Here is a 20,561-nt window from a genome sequence, read left to right on the forward strand (position 1 = left end):
TGAGTAATAGTATTTTTATTTGTAACATTTGGTTTAGTCTAGTCTTCAGTCGGATTAGTGTTGCTCGTGATCAACTATCAAACCTATCTATTTATTTGTACGCCTATCTATTTTTCTACAAATTTATCACTTGTCTGATTGTAATTTTGACACAACTAGCTCCACTACCTGTCAAAAGAATATCATTGAGTCATTAGTCTTATCCGGTTTCACTGAAGAAGAGACCTTTTATTTTATTCAAAAGCAAGCAAAAATCTATTGATAAGAAGAATGAGCCTAAATATAAGAGACATATGCAACCAAGGAGGAAGGGCTTTCCCTTTTTATCTTTTTTATCTTTTCTAAGGGAATGTCAAAGACCTTAAACATGGACACAATTAGGAGAAACTGGTGCCAAATCAAATTAAGAAGAAATTGGTGCACCCAACTCAACTCCCTAAACAAATAGAGATACTTTTCTCTTTGCCAAATCAAAGAATGACTAAAGATAAAAGATTAATTAACTAATTACGAATCCCTCACTATAGGTTACTTAGCGCTATATATAGCCTGTAAGTTTTAAAAAAATATATATATTTATACAATCGATATTCTGGAGGGAGGAAACCAACATGAGACCTTGAATGCAAGCTTAGACTATACTAATTGTTGAATAATGTAAAATCCCACATTGAAAATTTAAAAAAATAAAAAATAATATATAAAAAATAATTTCACTACTAATATCATCGACACATTTCAAATAAAAACACACACCTAACAAATATGCACTAAATAGAATGAAGGCATGCAAAAGGATGAATTCAAAATAGTGCAAAAGAGATAGATAGAGACCGTTTCGGATGATGCCATTCCATATTCCAAGACATTTTTAGTACGATTTACCAGCTTACACATGATCCCTACGTGTCACTATTCCTGCATAGCGACTGCCCAAGTGTCCCAGGTGAATACAAGCGCTCCTGGCTAATTTAAGACTTGGGGCCTCCACATTTCAAACATGCAAAGACCCTCATCACCGCTCTCTCTCTCTCTCTCTCTCTCTCTCTCTAGACTCTAGAGATCTGAATTCTTCCTTTCTTGTTGATTTCGTTGTTTGCTAAAGTAGCTAGCTAGCCAAGTAAAGTAAGCTTAATTATTATAAGCAACCGGCAACCTGCAACCTGCAACTTGCAACTTGCAAGGGGCAGATCATATATTACTATTCCTGGGGAAAGGTTCAAGTACGTAGTCGTAATTAAGAAAGAGAGTGCTGATAATTGCTTGTACCATGCCACCTCGGAGATATGCCTTTGGGAGGGCCGACGAGGCCACCCACCCTGACTCCATGAGAGCCACTTTAGCTGAATTCGTTGCCACTTTCATCTTTGTCTTTGCTGGAGAAGGCTCTGTTCTCGCTCTTGGTACATATATATATATATATGTGTGTGGATATAGTGCACAGAATAGTCCTAATCAACCAACCTAGCTTATTGTTGCATATAAATAACCTTCATGATCAGCAAATTAAATCATTCTGTCTGACAATTAGCAGCTCTATAAAATTAATATGCATGCTTCCTTGCTGTTCTTGTACAGATCTACATCAGCCATGCCCTCAATTAATAAAAGTTAATTTCTACATATGCAATAGTTACCTGATCCTCCTCCGCTTGTAGTTTAATTTTTTTTTTTTTGCCACTAATTAATTTTGGCAGGGAAGATTTACAAGGATAGTGGCACATCAGCAGCTGAGCTGATAGCCATAGCTCTTGCACATGCCTTCTCTCTATTTTCGGCCGTCTCAACCAGCATTAACATATCTGGTGGCCACGTCAACCCTGCTGTAACCTTCGGTGCACTTATTGGTGGAAGGCTCTCTGTTGTTCGCGCCCTTTACTACTGGGTTGCTCAGCTCCTTGGGGCTATTGTGGCTTCCCTTTTGCTGAGGCTTGTCACAAATGGCATGGTAACTAATGAATTATCAAAACAAGCTTGCTGTTTTTTTTTTGGCCATAGAATTAGCTTGGTTGCTGTTAATTAATTCATTAAATTGATTTATTCAGAGGACAGTGGCGTTCAGCATGGCCTCTGGTGTTGGCGAGTGGCATGGGCTAATACTAGAGATTGTGATGACATTTGGGTTAGTTTACACCGTGTATGCTACTGCCATTGATCCCAAGAGGGGTAGCTTGGGAACTATGGCACCACTGGCAATTGGATTGATTGTTGGGGCAAATATCCTGGTGGGCGGGCCTTTTGACGGGGCATCCATGAACCCAGCAAGGGCATTCGGGCCTGCACTGGTAGGGTGGAGATGGAGGAACCACTGGATCTACTGGGTTGGACCATTTATAGGAGGTGGGTTGGCAGCTCTCATATACGAGTACATGGTGATACCAACAGAGACCCCCCACCACACTCACCAGCCCTTGGCTCCTGAGGATTACTAGTCTCTAGTCTCTAGCCTCTAGCCTATTACTACTTCTACTTTACTTTACTCTCGTTGTTTGTTTTAGCCACCCACTACGTACTCTACTGTTTGAGTGTTTATGTTCCATTTTCTGTAATCTTCCTCTTTCCGTTTGACAACTTTTCACCAGGAGTTTGTCTTCCATTGTCTAAACACCTCATGTCCATCGCATGCATATGTGATTGTAAAGCTAATAAAAGTGTGCCATCGAGTTTCTTTGGCTAATTTCTTCCTCCACTCTTCTCCCCTTCTCCCCCCTTCTCCCATTTCTTCCCTTCTGGGGTAATTTTATTGACACACACACACACACAGAGGACAACCTATTGCCATAAATTTATTATCCACCAACGTTAATGTTAAGAAATGAACAAATGAGTGTTTTCATAAATAGAGCCACAACATTCAGAATCAGAACCACAAGGTTTATTGATGAACAAACGGCATGAACAGTGATCATTACATATTCAGCAAGTTTATGTAACATGAACAGTGATCACCACATATTCACCAAGTTTATGTAACATGATAATAGATAATCAACATTTTGTCATGTTTGGTTATAAAATCTGGCAACCCAAGGAGCAAGTTGAGTGTTATGAGGTGTTCGTGGGTTGGTAGAGTAATAATCAGACCAATAACACGGTGAAAGTCTATCAGAAAACTTTCCGTTGCTATAGATACAAAATGGCAACCACTTGTCACCCCCATTCATTCTCCTCTTCCGTTCTCTTGGGTAAGCCAATGGAGCCTGCACATACCTGCATTGTTCATCATTGACTTGAGAGTAACCGCTCATATTATTGGGCACCTTCAGGCTTCATCATTCAGTGTGCAATGCAAACAACCAATTGTGTAGGGGCAAGTGTATCACAGTAAGAGATCGACGCTAACCAACATAAGAATGACTAGTTGATTGATGCTAAATGCATACTTAACTTTACTTCTCACTAAACTAAAAATGGATTATACTCACTGTATTCTTCTTGTACACACAAGACAAGATCATGAATCTTTATAGGTTCAGAGGTTTTCTCGGCTATAAATTTTGAAGTCCGTTAGCTAATGTTGCTCATTTGGTTTGTTTAGATGTAATGTGTATATCCACTTTCGCACGTTTTGATGCAATTATGCTGTCTGCGACCTAGCAATTAGTCTTCCTTTACAAGTAATGTACCAATTAAATGAGTTCAATAAAACTCTGATTCTCATAAAATTGAAAATTAAATTTTACGTACATAAGCTAACATGGAGGGCGTGCAAGATGAGTAATTACTCACATGGACCATTACATGTTGGTAAAACAGGATCAACATGCTCCCATGGAGGTGGCAGCAGAATAACTTGGAAGTTCAAACAGCACTTTGAAATCACCATAGATTAAACCAGAATATCGTGTTGATAACTCTTGGAGGTCAACATAACCAAGCGAGCTCATTTTCTAGGATGAACTGAATGAAGGTTTTCAGAATGCTTTAGGACCTAAGGTTGTTTCTAAAGTCTGAAAATCTCATTATCATGAGTCAGGATTCAGGACCCAGGTAGGAATAGTCTATAATAATAAGACATAGGATCATAAATATTGCGCCTTGTCCTCGCATTTTTTTACATTATCTAATGTCTCCATAAGAGAGGGACAGATGTGTAAGAAGAATAGAGCGTGATCGCCATAGATTTACTTAAGCAGGAAAGCTGATGCAGCACACATCGCTCATAATTTTCTGTTTCAGTTTGACAGGCGTAAGATGCGTAATTAATGTTCTAGGAATCTGTTTTAGGCAAATATTTTTGTTTTCCTATTTCAATTAGAATTGGGAGTTTGATTTAGGAAGTAAGTTTGTTTTTCTATTTCAGCTAGGGTTTGGAGTTTGGTTTGTTTTCCCCAAGTATAAAAGCTATTTTATAGCTAATTGTAAGACAGCTTTTGACGTTGAATATTAAACTTAGAGAATTCTCTCTATTTTCCTATCAACTTGGTATTCCACTGGAATCAACAAGGCATAGAACCCTTTTGTTCTTCGTTATTCTCATCTAGAGAATCAACAAGGATTGAAGGTTTATTGTTTTCTTTTGTATTTTCTTTATTCTTGCTATTACAAGCTGCTTCAGTTGGTAATCAGACCTAGGTTTGTTTACCATGCCGCCAAGGAGGGGACTTGGCAGAAGGGGCCGTGGTGGAAACAATCAAGACGATTTTGAACGTTTGGCACAACAAATTGAGTGCCTTACCCGACATATGGAGACTTTAATGGTTCGTCAGCAACAGGAAGAAGATGATTATGAGAATGAAACAAACCCTTTTAGTGAAGACAATCACATGGACGAGATTCGGCACAATGATAATTATGATACGAGGCATTGGGAAGCGGGTTTGAGAATTGATATTCCTGAATTTCATGGCAGCCTTCAACCTGAGGATTTTCTTGATTGGCTTAATTCTGTAGAAGAGGTACTAGAGTTTAAAGATGTTCCTAAAAATATAAAAGTTTCCCTTATAGCGACCAGATTTCGTGGGCGTGCTTCGGCATGGTGGCAGCAATTCAAGGCAACCTGTCTGCGGTAGGGAAAAGAGAAGATTGAAACTTGGGAAAAATTGAGAAAGCATATGCGGTCAACCTTTCTACCACCCAATTACTCAAAATTAGTGTATCAACAACTTCAAAATTTGAGACAAGGAAATCGTACGGTGGCTGAGTATACCACCGAATTTTATGAGTTAGTGGCTAGAAGTGACCTTGATGAGATAGATGAGCAATTAGCATCGCGATATATTGGGGGCATGAGGGTGCAGTTTCAAGATACCTTGAACCTCTTCAATCCATTCTCAGTAGTGAAGGCACAACAAAGAGCCTTGCAATTGGAGAAATATATGAGTCAAAAGGCAAATAGTGGAGGGGCTTGGTCTGGAAATAGCCCAAATAACCGTGGTGGAGGAAGCAATTCAGCCTCTTTTCGTGCTTCTACTCCACTAGTTCAGAACCCGAAGTAATCCGTGAGTGCTCCCCTCGACAAGGCACAAACTGTGGGACTCGAACATACTGCTTTTCGTTGTTTTAAGTGCGGGGAAACTGGACATCGTATGGCAGAATGCAAAAAACAAGAAGATAGAGTTGGTAAGGGTTTATTCATTGAATATGATGAAAATTAGTTACAAGAGTATCATGATTTTGAACATGGTCCGGTTTATGATGATAAATCCAATGACGTTGTGGAGGAATATGTGACTGAGGATGATGGCCCATTGCTCGTCGTGAGAAAAACCTGTTTTACTCCTCGTGAAACTGAAGGTAGTGATGGATGGCTTCGCAATAATGTTTTCCAGTCCACTTGTACTACTGGTGGCAAGGTATGCAAGTTGGCAATTGACCTCAGAAGTTGCGAAAACGTAATATTTGAAGAAGCAATCAGGAAATTAGGCCTGCAAAAGGGTACTGAAGTGACGGGTTAAGAGGGCTCTTGTTCCTTTCTCCTTTGGAAAACTACAAAGATAAAGTGTGGTGTGATGTTGTGCCGATGGATGCAGGACACATTTTACTGGGTAGACCATGGGAGTTTGATAGAGCTATTGTGCATGACGGTAGGATATAGCTTTATGTTCAAAAATATTAAAGTTGCTCTTTTGCCTGCCATAGAACAATTTCCGAAATGAACTTAAGAAAAGCAATCCGCTACTTCGTTGTCAATGAGAAGATTTATGGAGTTAGGGGAGATATGAATTGTCTATATATTGCTTGGTAAAGAAGAGTCAGATGATGATGATGTGACAACTATCCCCATGCCTATGCAAGTGTTACTTGAACAGTTTCTAGATGTTTTCCTTGACGAAATGCCAAGCGAGTTGCCACCATTAAGGAATATCTAACACCAAATTGATTTAAGGCCTGGTGCAAGTTTGCCTAATAGACCACACTACCGAATGAGTCCTAAAGAGCACGAAGAATTGCATCGTCAAGTAGAGGAATTGCTAGAGAAGGGTCATATTAGGGAGAGTATCAGCCCTTGTGCCGTTCCTGCCTTGCTGACACCAAAGAAAGATGGCACATGGCAGATGTGTGTACATAGCCGTGTTATTAATAAAATTACGGTACTGTATCGTTTTCCCATTCCTCGTTTATATGATTGGATTGATTAAGTGGTGCTACAATTTTTAGCAAGCTAGACCTTAAGAACGAGTATCCTCAAATTCGGGTTAGAGAAGGAGATGAGTGGAAAACTGCATTCAAAACTTGCAATGGCTTGTATGAGTGGTTAATCATTCTTTTTGGCCTCTCTAATGCACCAAGTACATTCATGAGGGCGATGAATGAGATGTTTCGTCTGTTTATTGGCAAATTTTTGGTGGTTTATTTTGATGACATCCTTATATATAGTCTGACATCGGAATTACATCTTAAACATTTGAAAGAAGTCTTGAGAGTACAGCGAAAAGAAAAAATTTATGCTGCAGCAAATAAATGTTCTTTTATGACTGATAGGGTGTTATTTCTTGGCTTTGTGGTGTCGAAGGACAAATTTTTTATGTATGATTCAAAGGTCGACGCAATCAAAAATTGCCACTACTGCAGAACCTAGATGAAGACCGAAGTTTCCATGGGTTAGTATCATTTTATAGGCGTTTTATTCATAATTTTATTACTATTATGGCACCCATAACAGATTGCATGAAGCTTGGGAGGTTTAGTTGATCTGAAGAGGCTACAACTGCTTTTCACAAGATCAAACAAAAGCTTATTTCAGCACCCGTTTTAATTCTTCCAGATTTTAGCAAGACATTTGAGTAGCATTGTGATGCATCTAAAGTGGGTATTGGGGCTGTTTTAAGTCAAGAAGGACAACATGTAGCATTTTATAGTGAGAAGCTCAACAGTTCGAAATTAAACTATAGCAAATATGATGTGGAGTTTTATACGGTTGTTCAAGCTCTCAAGCACTGGAGTTCGTATCTGGCTCTTAATCAATTTATTTTGTTTACGGATCATGAGGCCTTGAAGTATATTAATTCACAAGATAAACTCTTTGCTCGCCATGCTAAATGGGCATCATATCTACAACAATTCACCTTTGTTCTTAAGCATCAATCAGGCTCTTTGAATTGAGTAGCAGATGCACTTAGCCGTAGAGCCAATTTTCTCACGACCATGAGGAGCCATGTGTTGGGTTTTGATTCCTTGCGTTATTTAATAGCTACAGACTCATACTTTGCTCCTATCATACATGACGTGGCAGCGGGTGTACGTTTTAATTTTATGATACATGATGGCTTTTTATTTAAAGGAAATCAGTTATGTATCCCCGAGTCTAGCTTGCACATGAAGATTATTCATGAATTGCATAACGAGGGCCATATGGGGAGAGATAAGACAATCCAGTTAGTGATAAATTCTTATTTTTGGCCTAGTATACGTCGTGAAGTGACCAAATTTGTTGAGAATTGTAGGATGTGCCAGTTATCTAAGGGTTTTGCAACTAATGCAGGGTTGTACATGCCGCTTCCGGTTCCAAATCAGCCATGGGAACATTTAAGCATGGATTTTGTTTTAGGGCTTCCGCATACGTTGCGAGGTATGGATTCTATTTATGTGGTTGTTGATCGATTTTCTAAGATGGCTCATTTTATCCCGTGCAAGAAGACTACGGACGCAATCAATATAGCTTAGCTTTTCTTTCAAGAAGTGTATCGACTCCATGGGTTGCGTACGTCTATTGTATCTAACAAAGACACGAGATTTCTTAGCAACTTTTGGAGGTGCTTGTGGAAGCTTGCTAATACAAAATTAAATTTTAGTAGTGCCTACCATCCTCAAACTGATGGGCAGACTGAAGTTTTTAATTGATCCCTTGGAAATTTACTAAGAAGCTTGGTGGGAGATAATTTGAAGTCATGGGATCAAAAGTTGAGCCAAGCAGATTTTTTTTTCAATCACTCTATCAATAGGAGCACTGGGTTCACTCCATTTTTTTTAAACTTATGGCTATAACCCAAAGTGTCCTCTTGACCTTGCACCAGTTCCAGATTTGAAGCGAGTTAATGTCAAGGCAGAAGAATTTGTGGCTACACTTCAGCAAATTCACTCAAGCGGCTTGAGGATGCCAATGCGAAATACAAGCAAGTGGCTGATGTGAAGCGCTGACATGTCGAATTTGAGGCAGGTGACTTTGTTTGGGCTATCTTGACTAAAGATCGTTTTCCGATTGGGGAATACAAGTTGGCTGCAAGAAAGATTGGTCCAGTGGAGATTGTGGCTAAGATTAATCCAAATGCTTACCGCCTCAAGCTTCCTAGTCATCTACGCATTGCCGATGTGTTCAATGTCAAACATCACTTTCCTTACCATGGTGACAGTTATGACGAGGAAGATTTGAATTCAGGGACGAATTCTTCTCAACTCGGGGATGATGATGCAGCACGCATCACTCATAATTTTTTGTTTCAATTTGACAGGTGTAAGATGCATAAGATGTGTAATTAATGTTCTAGGAATCTATTTTAGGAAAATATTTTTGTTTTCCTATTTCAATTAGAATTGGGAGTTTAGTTTATGAAGTAAGTTTGTTTTCCTATTTCAATTAGAACTGGGAGTTTGGTTTAGGAAGTAAGTTTGTTTTCCTATATCAGCTAGGGTTTGGAGTTTGGTTTGTTTTCCCCAAGTATAAAAGCTAATAGTAAGACAGTTTGTGAGGTTGAATATTAAACTTAGAGAGTTCTCTCTATTTTCCTATCAACTTGGTTTTCTGCTGGAATCAACAAGGCATAGAACCCCTTTTTTTTTTTTTGGTCATAATGCTTGTTGTATTCAAACCCAAAAGGGTAAAAAGATACAAAAGCAGGCAAAAGCCAGATAGGAGAGGAAACCAACAACAGAGAAGTCAGACAAGTCTAATGCTCCATCGGAGCCTAGTATTATAGTCTTAACCCCCACCAAATAAAAAACTGAAATTAACTACTAGTATTGCCATCCTGTGGTGGGCATGGCAGACCATCAGAATTTAAAACTCCAACAAGAGACAATGGTGGTCTGGTGACCCAACTTTTCAGTTCCATAGCTCTCAAACCAATCGAAGCTGCTGCATGAGCTGCTCGATTTGCACATCTAGGCACCCAATTCCAGGCCACATCATCCAAACACAAAGATAGATTACGAATTTCATCAATCATTGGCGCGATGACCCAAGAGTTGTTGCCAAACCTTCCACGCAAAGCATCAATTACCACCTTGCAATCAGATTCTAAAATAATCTTCCCCATTCCCCTTTCTTTTGCAAAGGTAATTGCACAAAGGCTAGCGGCAGCTTCTGCAACAAGGGCTGAATCGCAGATGACCGGGGAGGAGAGGCCCCCACACCAAACTCCATTTAAATCCCGAATGACCACTCCAATACCACCAGCACAGGAACCAGGGCACCAGGCACCGTCAAAATTAACTTTCAAAATATTGCTAGTCGGGGGAGACCACCGAGATCCTCGAGAGATAGAGCTGGGAGGCGAAGCTTGTGTAGCCATCATTATCACTCCACCAACAGCAGTGGCACCCACAAATTCATTGCAAGCCTCCCTAGCACTTATAATAACCCGGCGCGGGTCCGGGGTGGTACCATCAAAGACAAAGCGACACCTGGACTTCCAGATTTCCCAACAAATGAAGCTAATAAGAGACAAACAGTGATTAAGCTCCGCCTTGGTAATGCCTGGAATCAAAAGAATTCCTTCAAGCCACCTGTCAAAGGACGTGATTCTCTGATGGTCAATCCTGTAAGACAGCTCAGAGCCAAACCATACCAGTAGGGTCCAAGGGCAGAGAAAAAGGATGTGCTCAATGGATTCCTCATAACACTCGCAAATTGGGCAAAGAGGATTACTAACAATTTTCCTTCTGAACAAGGACAGTCTTGTGGATAGGGAGCAAGAAATAGCTCTCCAGAGAAAGTGTTTGATTTTGGGGAGTGTTTTGATTTTCCAAATGGACTTCCAGACAGTTTCTGGAATAGAGTGGGAGGAAAAGTTGTGGGTTGGTATGATTGTGTGGAGCCTTGCATGAAAACGGTGATAACCCGATTTCACAGTATATGTGCCCACAGTATTCCAAGGCCATACAAGTTTATCTGCTCGATTTGTACGGCCAATCGGAGTACATCTAATACGATCCAAAGTTTCCCTGCTTAACAGGGTGGAGATGCCATCAAGAATCCAAGTATGATTATGCTTGTCCATTATATCTTTAACAAGTTGAGGGGCAGATGGGGGAACGGGTCTGATAGGTTGAATGACACCAAAATGCGTAGATGAGACCCACCTGTCAGTCCAAATACATGTAGTGGCGCCACTGAACACTTGATACCTAGCATCCTTGAGTAATGCATCTCTCCCATCCAATAGACTTGCCCAAGCCCAAGAGGAACGAGATCCTTTTTTAGCCTTTACGAAATCACAGTTGGGAAAGTAGCGAGCTTTTAAGATCTTAACCCACGTAGCATTCGGGTTTTGTAGTATTCTCCAGCACTGTTTAGCTAACAAGGCAAGATTGAAGCTGGAGAGGTCACGAAACCCCATCCCACCATCACCTTTTGCTAATCCAAGCCTCGACCAGGACCTCCAATGGAGGCCAGATCCCTTTTCAGATTTACCCCACCAGAAATTCGCTAGTGCACTAGTTATTTTCTTGCAAGTTCCTTCTGGAAAGCGAAAGCAAGTCATCGGGTAGGCAGGGACCGCAGTAGCAACAGATTTTATTAGTATTTCCTTACCCGCCAGTGATAACGAGTTTTGCTTCCATCCCTCAATTTTCCTACGAATCCTCTCAAGAATATAATTCAGGGAAGCCATTTTGGACCTTCCCCAAATAGTTGGCAGCCCCAGATAAATCCCCGGGTTGTCCACACCATTAATACTCAGTAAGGAGCATAAGCTTCTTCTAGTTTCCTCAGGTGTGTTCAAAGAGAAGTAGAAGCAGGATTTTTGATAATTTATGCATTGTCCAGACGCCAAACAATAGCTATCCAGAACACCTTTTAGGTTCCTGCAATTAAGCACATCAGCCTTCACAAAGAAAAGGGAGTCATCAGCAAAGAACAAATGCGAGAGAATGGGGCATCGCCGGGCAATCCTAATTCCAGTGATCTCGCCCTTGCTGGCGGCCTTTGTGAGGTTCATAGAGAGGGCTTCACTGACCAGTAAGAAAAGGTATGGTGAGAGTGGGTCCCCTTGTCTCAAGCCCCGGGAGGGCTTAAAAGAACGGCCGGGTCTGCCGTTAACAATGACAGCAAAAGACACCGTAGTGAGGCAAGCTTTGACGAGGCGAATCCAATCACTAGCAAAGCCCATTTTTTCCATAAGAACAAACAAGAAGTCCCACTCAATACGATCATAAGCCTTGTTCATGTCAACTTTTATGCCAGCTTCAAAAACACCACCAGTTTTTTTCCTCTTTAAATAATGAAAGGCCTCGTGCGCTACGAGGATATTATCTTGGATTTGCCTTCCCGGTACGAAGGCATTTTGGTTATCTGAGATAATATCCGGAAGAATCATTTTCAACCTGTTGGCCATCACCTTTGCTAAAATCTTGTAAGAGTTATTACAAAGTCCAATAGGCCTAAACTGGTCAGTGTTCTCAGGATCAGGAATTTTTGGGATGAGAGCAATGAAGGTCTTGTTTAGCTCCTCTAATTGACACCAACCCCTCTGAAAATCACACGTGGCTCCAACGATTGATGATTTCACGATATCCCAAAACTGGTTGTAGAACATCCCAGGGAAACCGTCAGGGCCTGGGGCTTTGTCAGCTCCAAGTTGTTGGGCAGCAGTTTTAATTTCATCATCATTGAAAGGCGCAAGCAGGAGAGAGTTCATTTCGGGGGTAACAATCCTATCCACATTGTTTAACGTGCTTGACCAATCGCGAGGGCCAGCAGTTTTGAACAGGTTGCTAAAGAAACCGAAGAATTCGTTTCTAATTGCATGCTCACCGACCAACCAATCTCCAGAATTATTTCGAATTTTGAGAACACGATTTCGTTGTCTCCTTTGAATGGTGGTTAGATGGAAGAACTTTGTATTTGAATCCCCAGACTGCAACCAATTAACTCTTGACCTTTGCCTCCAAAATTGCTCCTCCCACCGCCACATTTTATCCAATTCAGCTTTGAGAGATCTTTGCTTGGGTATGGAAACATCAGATGCGTTAGCATTTTGCAGAAGACCAAGTTCCTCCATCACCTCATTGATTCTGATTTTGCAGTTCGGGAAATGTACCTTATTCCACTTCAAAAGTTCAGTCTTGCTAAGATGCAGGTTTTGAGTCCATTGATTAACATGTGTGTTGTTCTCTTTGGGCCTCCATGAGCGCTTCACGATATTTCCACACTCCTCCTCTTTGAGCCATCGTGATTCAAAGCGGAATAACTTTCCTTTTTTGATTTGGCAGATTGGGTTGCTATCAAGCAAGATTGGGCAATGATCAGATCCCACCCTGGCACAGTGAATAACACAGGTGTTCTGCCAATTCTCCAGCCAGTCCGGGTTAACAATAGCACGGTCAAGTCGTTCCCTTATGATCAATTCGTCTCCACAAAACCTTTCCCAAGTGAATCCTTGTCCTTTAAAGCCCAGGTCCACTAGGTTACAAGTCTGCATGAATTCAATAAGATATCTCCGCCTTGCGATGTTCCAACCGTTACCACCATCCTTTTCGTGCTGCCAGCAAACTTCATTGAAGTCCCCGATAACCATCCATGGCTCGCCATCTCTGCGATCCCAACTAAGCATCTCTTCCCAAAACTCATTTTTCTCATGACTATAAGGGGTGCCATAAAGCCATGTGCATCTGCCATAAAAAGATTCAGAAGGCATAGTAACCACTGCATCAATCCAATTTTTAGTAGTTTCCAAAAAAACGATGTCCACATTCGATTTCCACCAAATGCTTAAGCCACCGGCAGTACCAATAGGATCCACCGTTAGCCCCTTATGAAAACCGCATTGCTTTCTCAGCACTTTGTTTCTGTGGCAGTTCTGCTTTGTTTCCATTAGAAATACCACCGAGGGATTTTTTGAACGAATGAGTTCCTTGAGATATAGAACTGTCAAGGGATTCCCCAAACCTTGACAGTTCCATGATAGGTGAATCATTTCCGAGGCAGTACCAAGGAGATCTCAGGTTCAGAGCATTCCGTCAGGTCGAAATCACCTGCAAGTGTTCCTTTTGTTTTCATATCTCCTCTGTGTACCGAGCTTGCGGAAATGAAACCTTCAAGGGGCATATGGTCGAACACTTGGCATGCATTCCGTATGCCCAACACAGAGTGGGCCAGATCTGGCCAGTCACAGATACCACCCCGACCACAAGGGTCCACTCGAGGCCACAGAGGGCTCACAAAAGAAGCCACAAAATGAAAAGGCTTTCACAGATCTGAGGGTTGGATTCAAGGTGGGGGATATGTGGGAATGGGTTGTGGAGGGGGCTGGTGGTGTAGATTGGATAGATAGATGTGGTTTGTTGAGATGGCTAGTATGAGTGAGAAAGGTGGGACGTTGAGAGGGTGAAGGGAAGTAAAATTTAGAAGAAAAGAGGAAACCCCAAAACAGGAAAACAACTTAAAAGGAACAGAGGGACTCTTACGAAGAAGAGGGAGGCTCTCACGGAGGAGAGGGGGGCTCTCACGGAGGAGAGGGGGACTCTCACGGAGGAGAGGGGGGCTCTCACGGGGGAGAGGGGGGCTCTCACGGAGGAGAGGGGGACTCTCACGGGGGAGAGGGGGGCACCTTGTGTTATTTTTGGCATAGAACCCCTTTGTTCTTGGTTATTCTCATCTAGAGAATCAACAAAGATTGAAGGTTTATTATTTTCTTTGTATTCTTCATCATTCTTGCTATTACGCGCTGCGTCATAAGCTAAGATAATTCATTACCATTTCAAGAACGACTAATCCTATCATCCATGGTTAAGGGGATAAATCTCTTTTTCAATTCTTACCATGCTAGAAATTGTTGATGTTTAATTGATAAAGTTACACTTTCTATTCTATATACAACCTTCATATGTTTTTGGATTAACTACAGTAAACCCCCGAAACTATGGGGGTCATTACAAACTCATACCCAACGTTTATTAACCCGTCTGACCAGTACACAAACTTCACGAAACCTTTCAAAATACACCCTTATTAGGAAAACCGTTAAAAAAAATATGTTAACTCATGATGTGGCAAAATTGAGTTCTAGTTTTAAGCTGATGTGGCATCCACATAGACTGAAAAATTAATATATAAAAAACTTATTAAATGAATGAAAAAAAAAAAGACAAATAAAAAATAAAAAGCTAAACCCATGTTTCTCCTTAATCTTCTCCCCTGCCCCAGACCCACACCCTTCACCGTCACCTCCCCACCAGACAGCCCCCTCCTCCCCACTGGACATCCGCCACCACCCACTGTACCTCACAAGCCCACCATCATCCCAGCCACCACACCATACCCACAACCCACAAACCCAGATCCATCGCAACCCACAATCCCAACCCCGCAACAAACCCGAGTGGCTTCGACGCCACCGTCTTTGTCAAGGCCATGCCATTGTCTTCATCGCCAAGTTCTTCGCCCACCACAACCTACAAGCCCAGCCCTGCAGAAAACCCGTCTTTGTCTCTCCAGTATAAATCTGGGTTTTGAGATGCTTTTGAAAACCCAAGTGGAATTCATCGTCTCAAGGCTAGAATTCGGAGATTCAAATGACGATTTTGAAATCAACCGGAGATTTTTCAAAGAGATATAGATAAGCCTTGTGGTCCATGAAGGTTAAACCACATATCTCCATCAACACTAGAAAATTAAGAAAATTGCTGCAAGAACCTCTCTACCCACACCCTTCCCAACCCCGTCTCCGACCCACCTTCCCCACTCCTGCCACCATCACCCAAACCCAGCCACCCCCCACAGCGCTGTCTCTTTGTCTCTCTATCTCTCTCTCCCCACACCAAACAAGAAGAACAACACCAAAAGCAGCGAAAATAACAAAAACCCTTCTCTGCAATTGAGCATCACCACAAAACCCAGGTGGTTGGGGGCTCTTCTAAAGCTGGAGCCAAAGGCGCTCAAAAGAAGGACAATAAACTAAAGATATCGGTTTCTTTAACAAAAGAAAAGATTGTCAAAACCCACAGCAAACTTGTGAATTCCCAATTTGGTTTGATTCTAAACCCAGATCCCAAATCACCAAATTTGGGTTTGAGACAGAGACGGAGAGATAAAGAGGAAGGCTGGGGGCAGTGGAGAGCTGAGATGGGTCTGTTGAGGTATTTTTTTGGGGGGTCTTGAGAAAAAAATCTTGTGGTTGCTGGGTGGGGGCTGTTGTGGCAGTGACTTGTTGGGTGAGCTAGGTAAGAGGCGCTAGAGGGTTACAGGGGAAGTAGAGAGGTAGAGAAGGAGATGGGGTGGGGCTGCTGGAGATCCGAGAAACGGATGAGGGCTGAGGGAGATCGACGAGATGGAGATGTGGTCCTGCCATGGGTTTGGGGGTTGGAGCTTCGTGGGGGTTGTGGTTGCAGGCTGGGGTGAAGGGTGGCTGTGGGATAGGTTAGGGGGTTGGAGCTTGCAGGTGGTGGTCATGGGGAATGGGGGGAGAATAAGTCAATGGGGGAGAGAGAGAGAGAGAGAGAGAGAGAGCGAGAGTGAGAGTTTTCTTTTTTAAAAATTTTTTTAGTTTTTTTAATTAACTTAAAATTTAAACAATTTTTTTTAATCCACGTGGTATCCACCTCAGCAAAAAAAGCCACATCGGAGAAGTCACGTCATCACTTAATGCCTCCACTAACGGTCTGACTAACGGAGTGACTAATTTGTATGTTTTATGAAAGATCGGGTATGCCCATGAAAAATTTAAAAGGTTGGCTGCTAATTTAAAACGACCCCTAAAGGTTGGGTACTTTTATGTAGTTAATCCTATTTTTTTAGATGCATTCTTCTCCCTCTTGTTCACACAGAAGCAGAAATAAATTGTATGAAATCATTATTGCAGAGGTAAGCGAGTTATGAATGTACCTGATACCATGAAGCACAGAATCCCAGCAGAAATGTGTATGACCAAACACATGACATGCAGATGGACTTCCTTCAACCCCATGGATAGACCTTATACGGAACTCAAGACAGTCAGAACCGATAATCTTTGGAAGCTTTGGATAGAATAGCATCCTTTTCTCTGGGCATAGCTCTTGCCTGGCGACATGGTATGCAAGCAATTGTCACGCTAACAGAAGACTACTGACCGAATCCATAAACTTATTGACACATGAGATTCAGGGAAAGGACACAAGAAAAATGCACACTAAAGTTACAAGGAAAAAAAAGAAGACCGAAAGGTTAATTTGAAAATGGTTTTGACATTGGCCAAAATCCTTTTATATTAAGCAGGTTCAAAGTTTCCAACAACGGAAGCAACTAAGAATTCAGAACCAATGTGGCTTGGCTACTAACTACAGAACAAATAAACCCTAAACAGACAGAAGGGGACTTTATTTTTTCTTCAGTTTTTGTACCTGAACTATGGCGTGTTCCAATTCAGTACCTGAACTTGTCCCAATCTAGTCTCGTCCTCAATGATAATGAGAAAAAAGGCACAAAATTGCTAATAAGATCTGTTCTAACAAAGTTTAATTCGGCACTTATTGGACACAAAAAATTAATTTAGAAACCAAACTGAGACAAATTATAGTTCAGGTACAGAGTTGTTACACGAGTCAAAGTTCAGGTACCAAAAGTGAAAAAAAAAGCCCCTAAAGAAATGTTAGAACCCTTTAGAAAGAAAGCCAATCAGCAAGATATATGATCTGAGAAGCATTTTTAAAATATTTAAAGTGAGAAAGCAACTAGTCAGACTTAGTATTTTGGAAGGCATAAATCACGATCAACCTGACCTGGGAACAAAATGAGAAAATGTAATTATTTGGTTACATGTGTTCTGGATCTCCTTGATCACACTCTGATTCTTTTCATTCATTGCATCAAAGTACAGGGCAAGTGAGATATCTCCATTTGACAGTTCCTTGGACCACTTGCATGCCTTGAAGTCCTTACATGCCTAAAAATTGAAATAACGATATATACATAAAAGCATCTATATATTGTTCTGCTCCCCTGCATGATAAAGCAGCCATAATAACTGCAGCAATGTAAACTGACAAATCAAGCGCATATAAGGAACACAAATAAAACAGGCAACAACTCAACAATACCAAACCAACAGATAAAAAGAGAGAATATAAACCTTCAGCACTAAAGACATAAATGCAGACATGACAAACAATCAATAAACAAGAAAAGAGAATAAAGAAGAAAGCCGAGGTCCTCCATTAAGGACTTTATGACACTAGTATCAACTTGGTATGCTAATTAAGATTTTGTTCAGTCACGAACTCAAATAACATTGAGGACAGTAACAAGAATGTTTTAAAGAGCAGAAAGTCTGTTATTGAACTTATACAGAGAAAGAATAGCTTCCAGCATGGAAACTTGTATATTATATTAGTCATCAAAATTCTTAACAGTATCATATATTGTTGATACAAGTAGAACTGGTGGCCACATGCGTTAGAAATCTATAGCAAGTATAATTAAAAACAAGAACTGCAGAATCATGTTATGATCAAACTTTTTACAAATCTTACTAGGATAAAAGAAAGTGAATCACCATCTCCAAAGGCAAAACGTGGATGCTGGTTATTTCCTCCTCCCTATCAAAGCTCTGAAAAATAGGCAAGTCTATTAATTTATTTTATGCTATCTTAAGCGTTACTAAGATAAAGCCATCGATGGTCTGAGAGCTGAAAAACAACATAAAATTAAAATATATGTTAATAGACCAATCACCTCATGGTACCATGAGAACAAAGGAATGATTCCTAAGCCATCTAAAACCATTGGACTGGTCTGAACTCCAAGTCCTCTACATGTGTCAAGCAATTTCTTTAATTTCTGATGAGAATCAAGCTGAAAAAAAACACCCACACTGTTGAGCTAATGCTTTCACACATAGGAGGCAACCTTGCTATATCACATGAAGAAAATTGAACGAAAAGCATTGACAAGAATCACATTCTGAACCAGATACAGCTACGCCATCATTAATATCATTAAAACTTGAATGTTAAGATGGGATGAACAGACCAACCAGCTTATCTGCATATCCCCATTGGCTTGTGAAGATGTTCTTTTGGTTTCATGGGTGACTATGCACTCCCTGAAACTGAGTGCAAAAAGGGTCATAACTCTCAGTTTAATCTGAGAAGAGACCAAATGCAGTCTCAGTGTTATTTGATTTCACATTCTCTTTACGGGATTGGTCACTAATGGAATTTCCCAACTTGCAACTAGAAATCTGGGCAGATCTGGTTAAAGGTCTCTTCTGCTTGCTTAAAGGCATCCTCGCAAAGTCATCATCAAAAGTCAAAGGAGCTGATTTCAAGTCTGCACTGGGTTAAAATCAATCCTAAATCCTAAACTAGGGAAATATTGGCTTGTTTTGACTCTCTAGCGAGTGGCTGCAGATCAAACAAACGAGCTCTGCAGTGCTGCTGATATATGCAAGTATGATAAATATTATGAACATGTACAGATGGATGTATATAACATTACAAGGTTAGCAATGAGATTATGTGAACTACTGCAGTTGGAGGAGGTAGTGCATGCACCACAGAGGCCTGATAATTAAAGAATATTTCTCACATAAATTTCTCCCTCGTGACGGCACCAAAGGTCATGGTTGCCAGGCACATACAAGACATGCTCAAATCTGTCCTTCAAGAGAGACATTGTCACGATAAAGTTCTTGTATGTCTCAGCAACATCACCCGCAACAATAAGAATATCATTCTTGTATCTGACAGTTGGTAAGCACTTGACCCATTCCATGTTCTCGGTATAGTCAGTGTGCAAGTCGGAAAGCACAAACACACTTAACCCAACAGCATCTCCAAGAGTAGAAGGCAAAATCTGAGGCCTTCTAAGGCAACCCCTCCGTATGTCTCTTCTATATTTACTTAATGCTATATGCTTTGAAATGTAGTTTGAATGACAGGTTTGTTGAGAAAAACTCAAGCAATAAGGCGCAATGCTCACTACCATGTGGAGTGAAAGCTTTTGATCTGCAATGACACAATTGAAATTGTAATAGCCAATTCAATTAAATTGAAACAAATTAGCTACGTTAACGTTTGACCGACATTCTTTCTAATTTTCGTTTCCCTTTAATTTCTGGAATCAAAACCTTAAAACAGATGCCCATGTTGTGCCCTTATATTTTTAAGCCTACATAATCAAAATTTAAGCCTACCCACTACCAATTAAACTGTCTAAACTCTTATCTGTCGAATCCCACCAAAAAAGAAGAAGAGAAGAAGACCTTCATCTGACTTTTGAAACAGTCCTGGAATTACAATTACAATAGCAGTACTAGTAGGCAGAGCTACTTTTCTATTTAAGTTAAATAATTAAATGAGTGATAGCCGTAAGTACCTGAACTGAACCTCTGACCGAGAGAGTGCAAACGTACTGACTGAATATCCGAGTGTCTATGCATGAACATAAAACAGGACCGGGACTACCCGCTTGTATTGGGTTCGGGTCAATCGGATTAGCAGATCCTGCCCGCTATTATCAACTTCTGTTTTGGGTTACATGGGGCCAAGGCCCAAACAATAAAGTGCATACTAGCTTCATCTAAACCAAATTAAACTCTTCAGATTAAAATTTGATGACCTATGTGGCAATTTGAAAATGTTTATTTGCTACTTGAATAATTTTTGCTCTAATAGTCTCTTCAATTAAATTAAGGCTTAATTATGTACATGCCCCCTGTGCTTTTCAACTCGTCTCAAATTACAACATGTGTTTGCAAACGTCTTAAAATACCCTCCAACGTTTAAAAAAGGGTCTCAAGTTACCCGTTCCGTCAGTATTTTTGACGTTCCGTTACAAGCTTTGGGCCCCACTTCGTTTTAATCTTTAACCTCTTCGAATAAGGGTTTTTCACTTTCAGATGAGAGGAAAGAAGAGAGGAAATAGGGTATTTTGGTGAGAAGGGAGAATTTGGAGAAGGAGGCTAGGGCCTATCAAAATCTGTGGT

The 20,561-nt window shown here is 40.8% G+C and overlaps 2 protein-coding genes across 7 annotated transcripts; one reads left to right on the forward strand and one right to left on the reverse strand.

The window, feature by feature from the left end:
• The first annotated feature begins 1,007 nt into the window (after nt 1-1,007).
• On the forward strand, nt 1,008-2,677 carry LOC110746401 (putative aquaporin TIP3-2). The gene is made up of 3 exons (XM_021946622.2): nt 1,008-1,403; nt 1,698-1,948; nt 2,046-2,677. Exons 1-3 carry the CDS (start codon nt 1,271-1,273, stop codon nt 2,430-2,432), a joined length of 771 nt encoding a protein of 256 aa, XP_021802314.1. The 5' UTR covers nt 1,008-1,270; the 3' UTR covers nt 2,433-2,677.
• A 180-nt stretch (nt 2,678-2,857) lies between these two features.
• LOC110746393 (uncharacterized) lies at nt 2,858-20,043 on the reverse strand. 6 transcript variants are annotated; one of them, XM_021946614.2, is made up of 7 exons: nt 19,952-20,043; nt 19,163-19,581; nt 18,308-18,427; nt 18,129-18,182; nt 17,356-17,519; nt 16,481-16,657; nt 2,858-3,210 (listed from the first exon to the last, which is right to left on the reverse strand). In XM_021946614.2, the coding sequence occupies exons 1-7, from the start codon at nt 20,019-20,021 to the stop codon at nt 3,000-3,002; spliced, it is 1,215 nt and encodes a 404-aa protein (XP_021802306.2). In that variant the 5' UTR covers nt 20,022-20,043; the 3' UTR covers nt 2,858-2,999. The 6 variants fall into 6 exon arrangements, with proteins under 6 accessions (XP_021802306.2, XP_088109679.1, XP_088109682.1 ...); XM_088253553.1 differs by having other exon boundaries at nt 2,858-3,267; XM_088253554.1 differs by lacking the exon at nt 2,858-3,210 and adding an exon at nt 3,274-5,867.
• Between the last annotated feature and the right edge of the window lie 518 nt (nt 20,044-20,561).

This window comes from Prunus avium, chromosome 5 (assembly GCF_965620075.1).
Source record: "Prunus avium chromosome 5, drPruAviu1.hap1.1, whole genome shotgun sequence".
Taxonomy (NCBI): domain Eukaryota; kingdom Viridiplantae; phylum Streptophyta; class Magnoliopsida; order Rosales; family Rosaceae; genus Prunus; species Prunus avium.

What these genes read in the sequence shown, in the direction of transcription:
- LOC110746401 (XM_021946622.2), top strand. Translation starts at nt 1,271, where the DNA reads ATGCCACCTCGGAGATATGCCTTTGGGAGGGCCGACGAGGCCACCCAC. An exon ending in AGGCTCTGTTCTCGCTCTTG is followed by an intron (nt 1,404 to 1,697) that starts GTACATATATAT and finishes TAATTTTGGCAG; the next exon opens with GGAAGATTTACAAGGATAGT. An exon ending in GGCTTGTCACAAATGGCATG is followed by an intron (nt 1,949 to 2,045) that starts GTAACTAATGAA and finishes TGATTTATTCAG; the next exon opens with AGGACAGTGGCGTTCAGCAT.
- LOC110746393 (XM_088253553.1), bottom strand. Translation starts at nt 20,021, where the DNA reads ATGTTCATGCATAGACACTCGGATATTCAGTCAGTACGTTTGCACTCT. An exon ending in GTCACGAGGGAGAAATTTAT is followed by an intron (nt 18,428 to 19,162) that starts GTGAGAAATATT and finishes GTTTTTTTTCAG; the next exon opens with CTTGATTCTCATCAGAAATT. An exon ending in TGTTCTCATGGTACCATGAG is followed by an intron (nt 18,183 to 18,307) that starts GTGATTGGTCTA and finishes CCTATTTTTCAG; the next exon opens with AGCTTTGATAGGGAGGAGGA.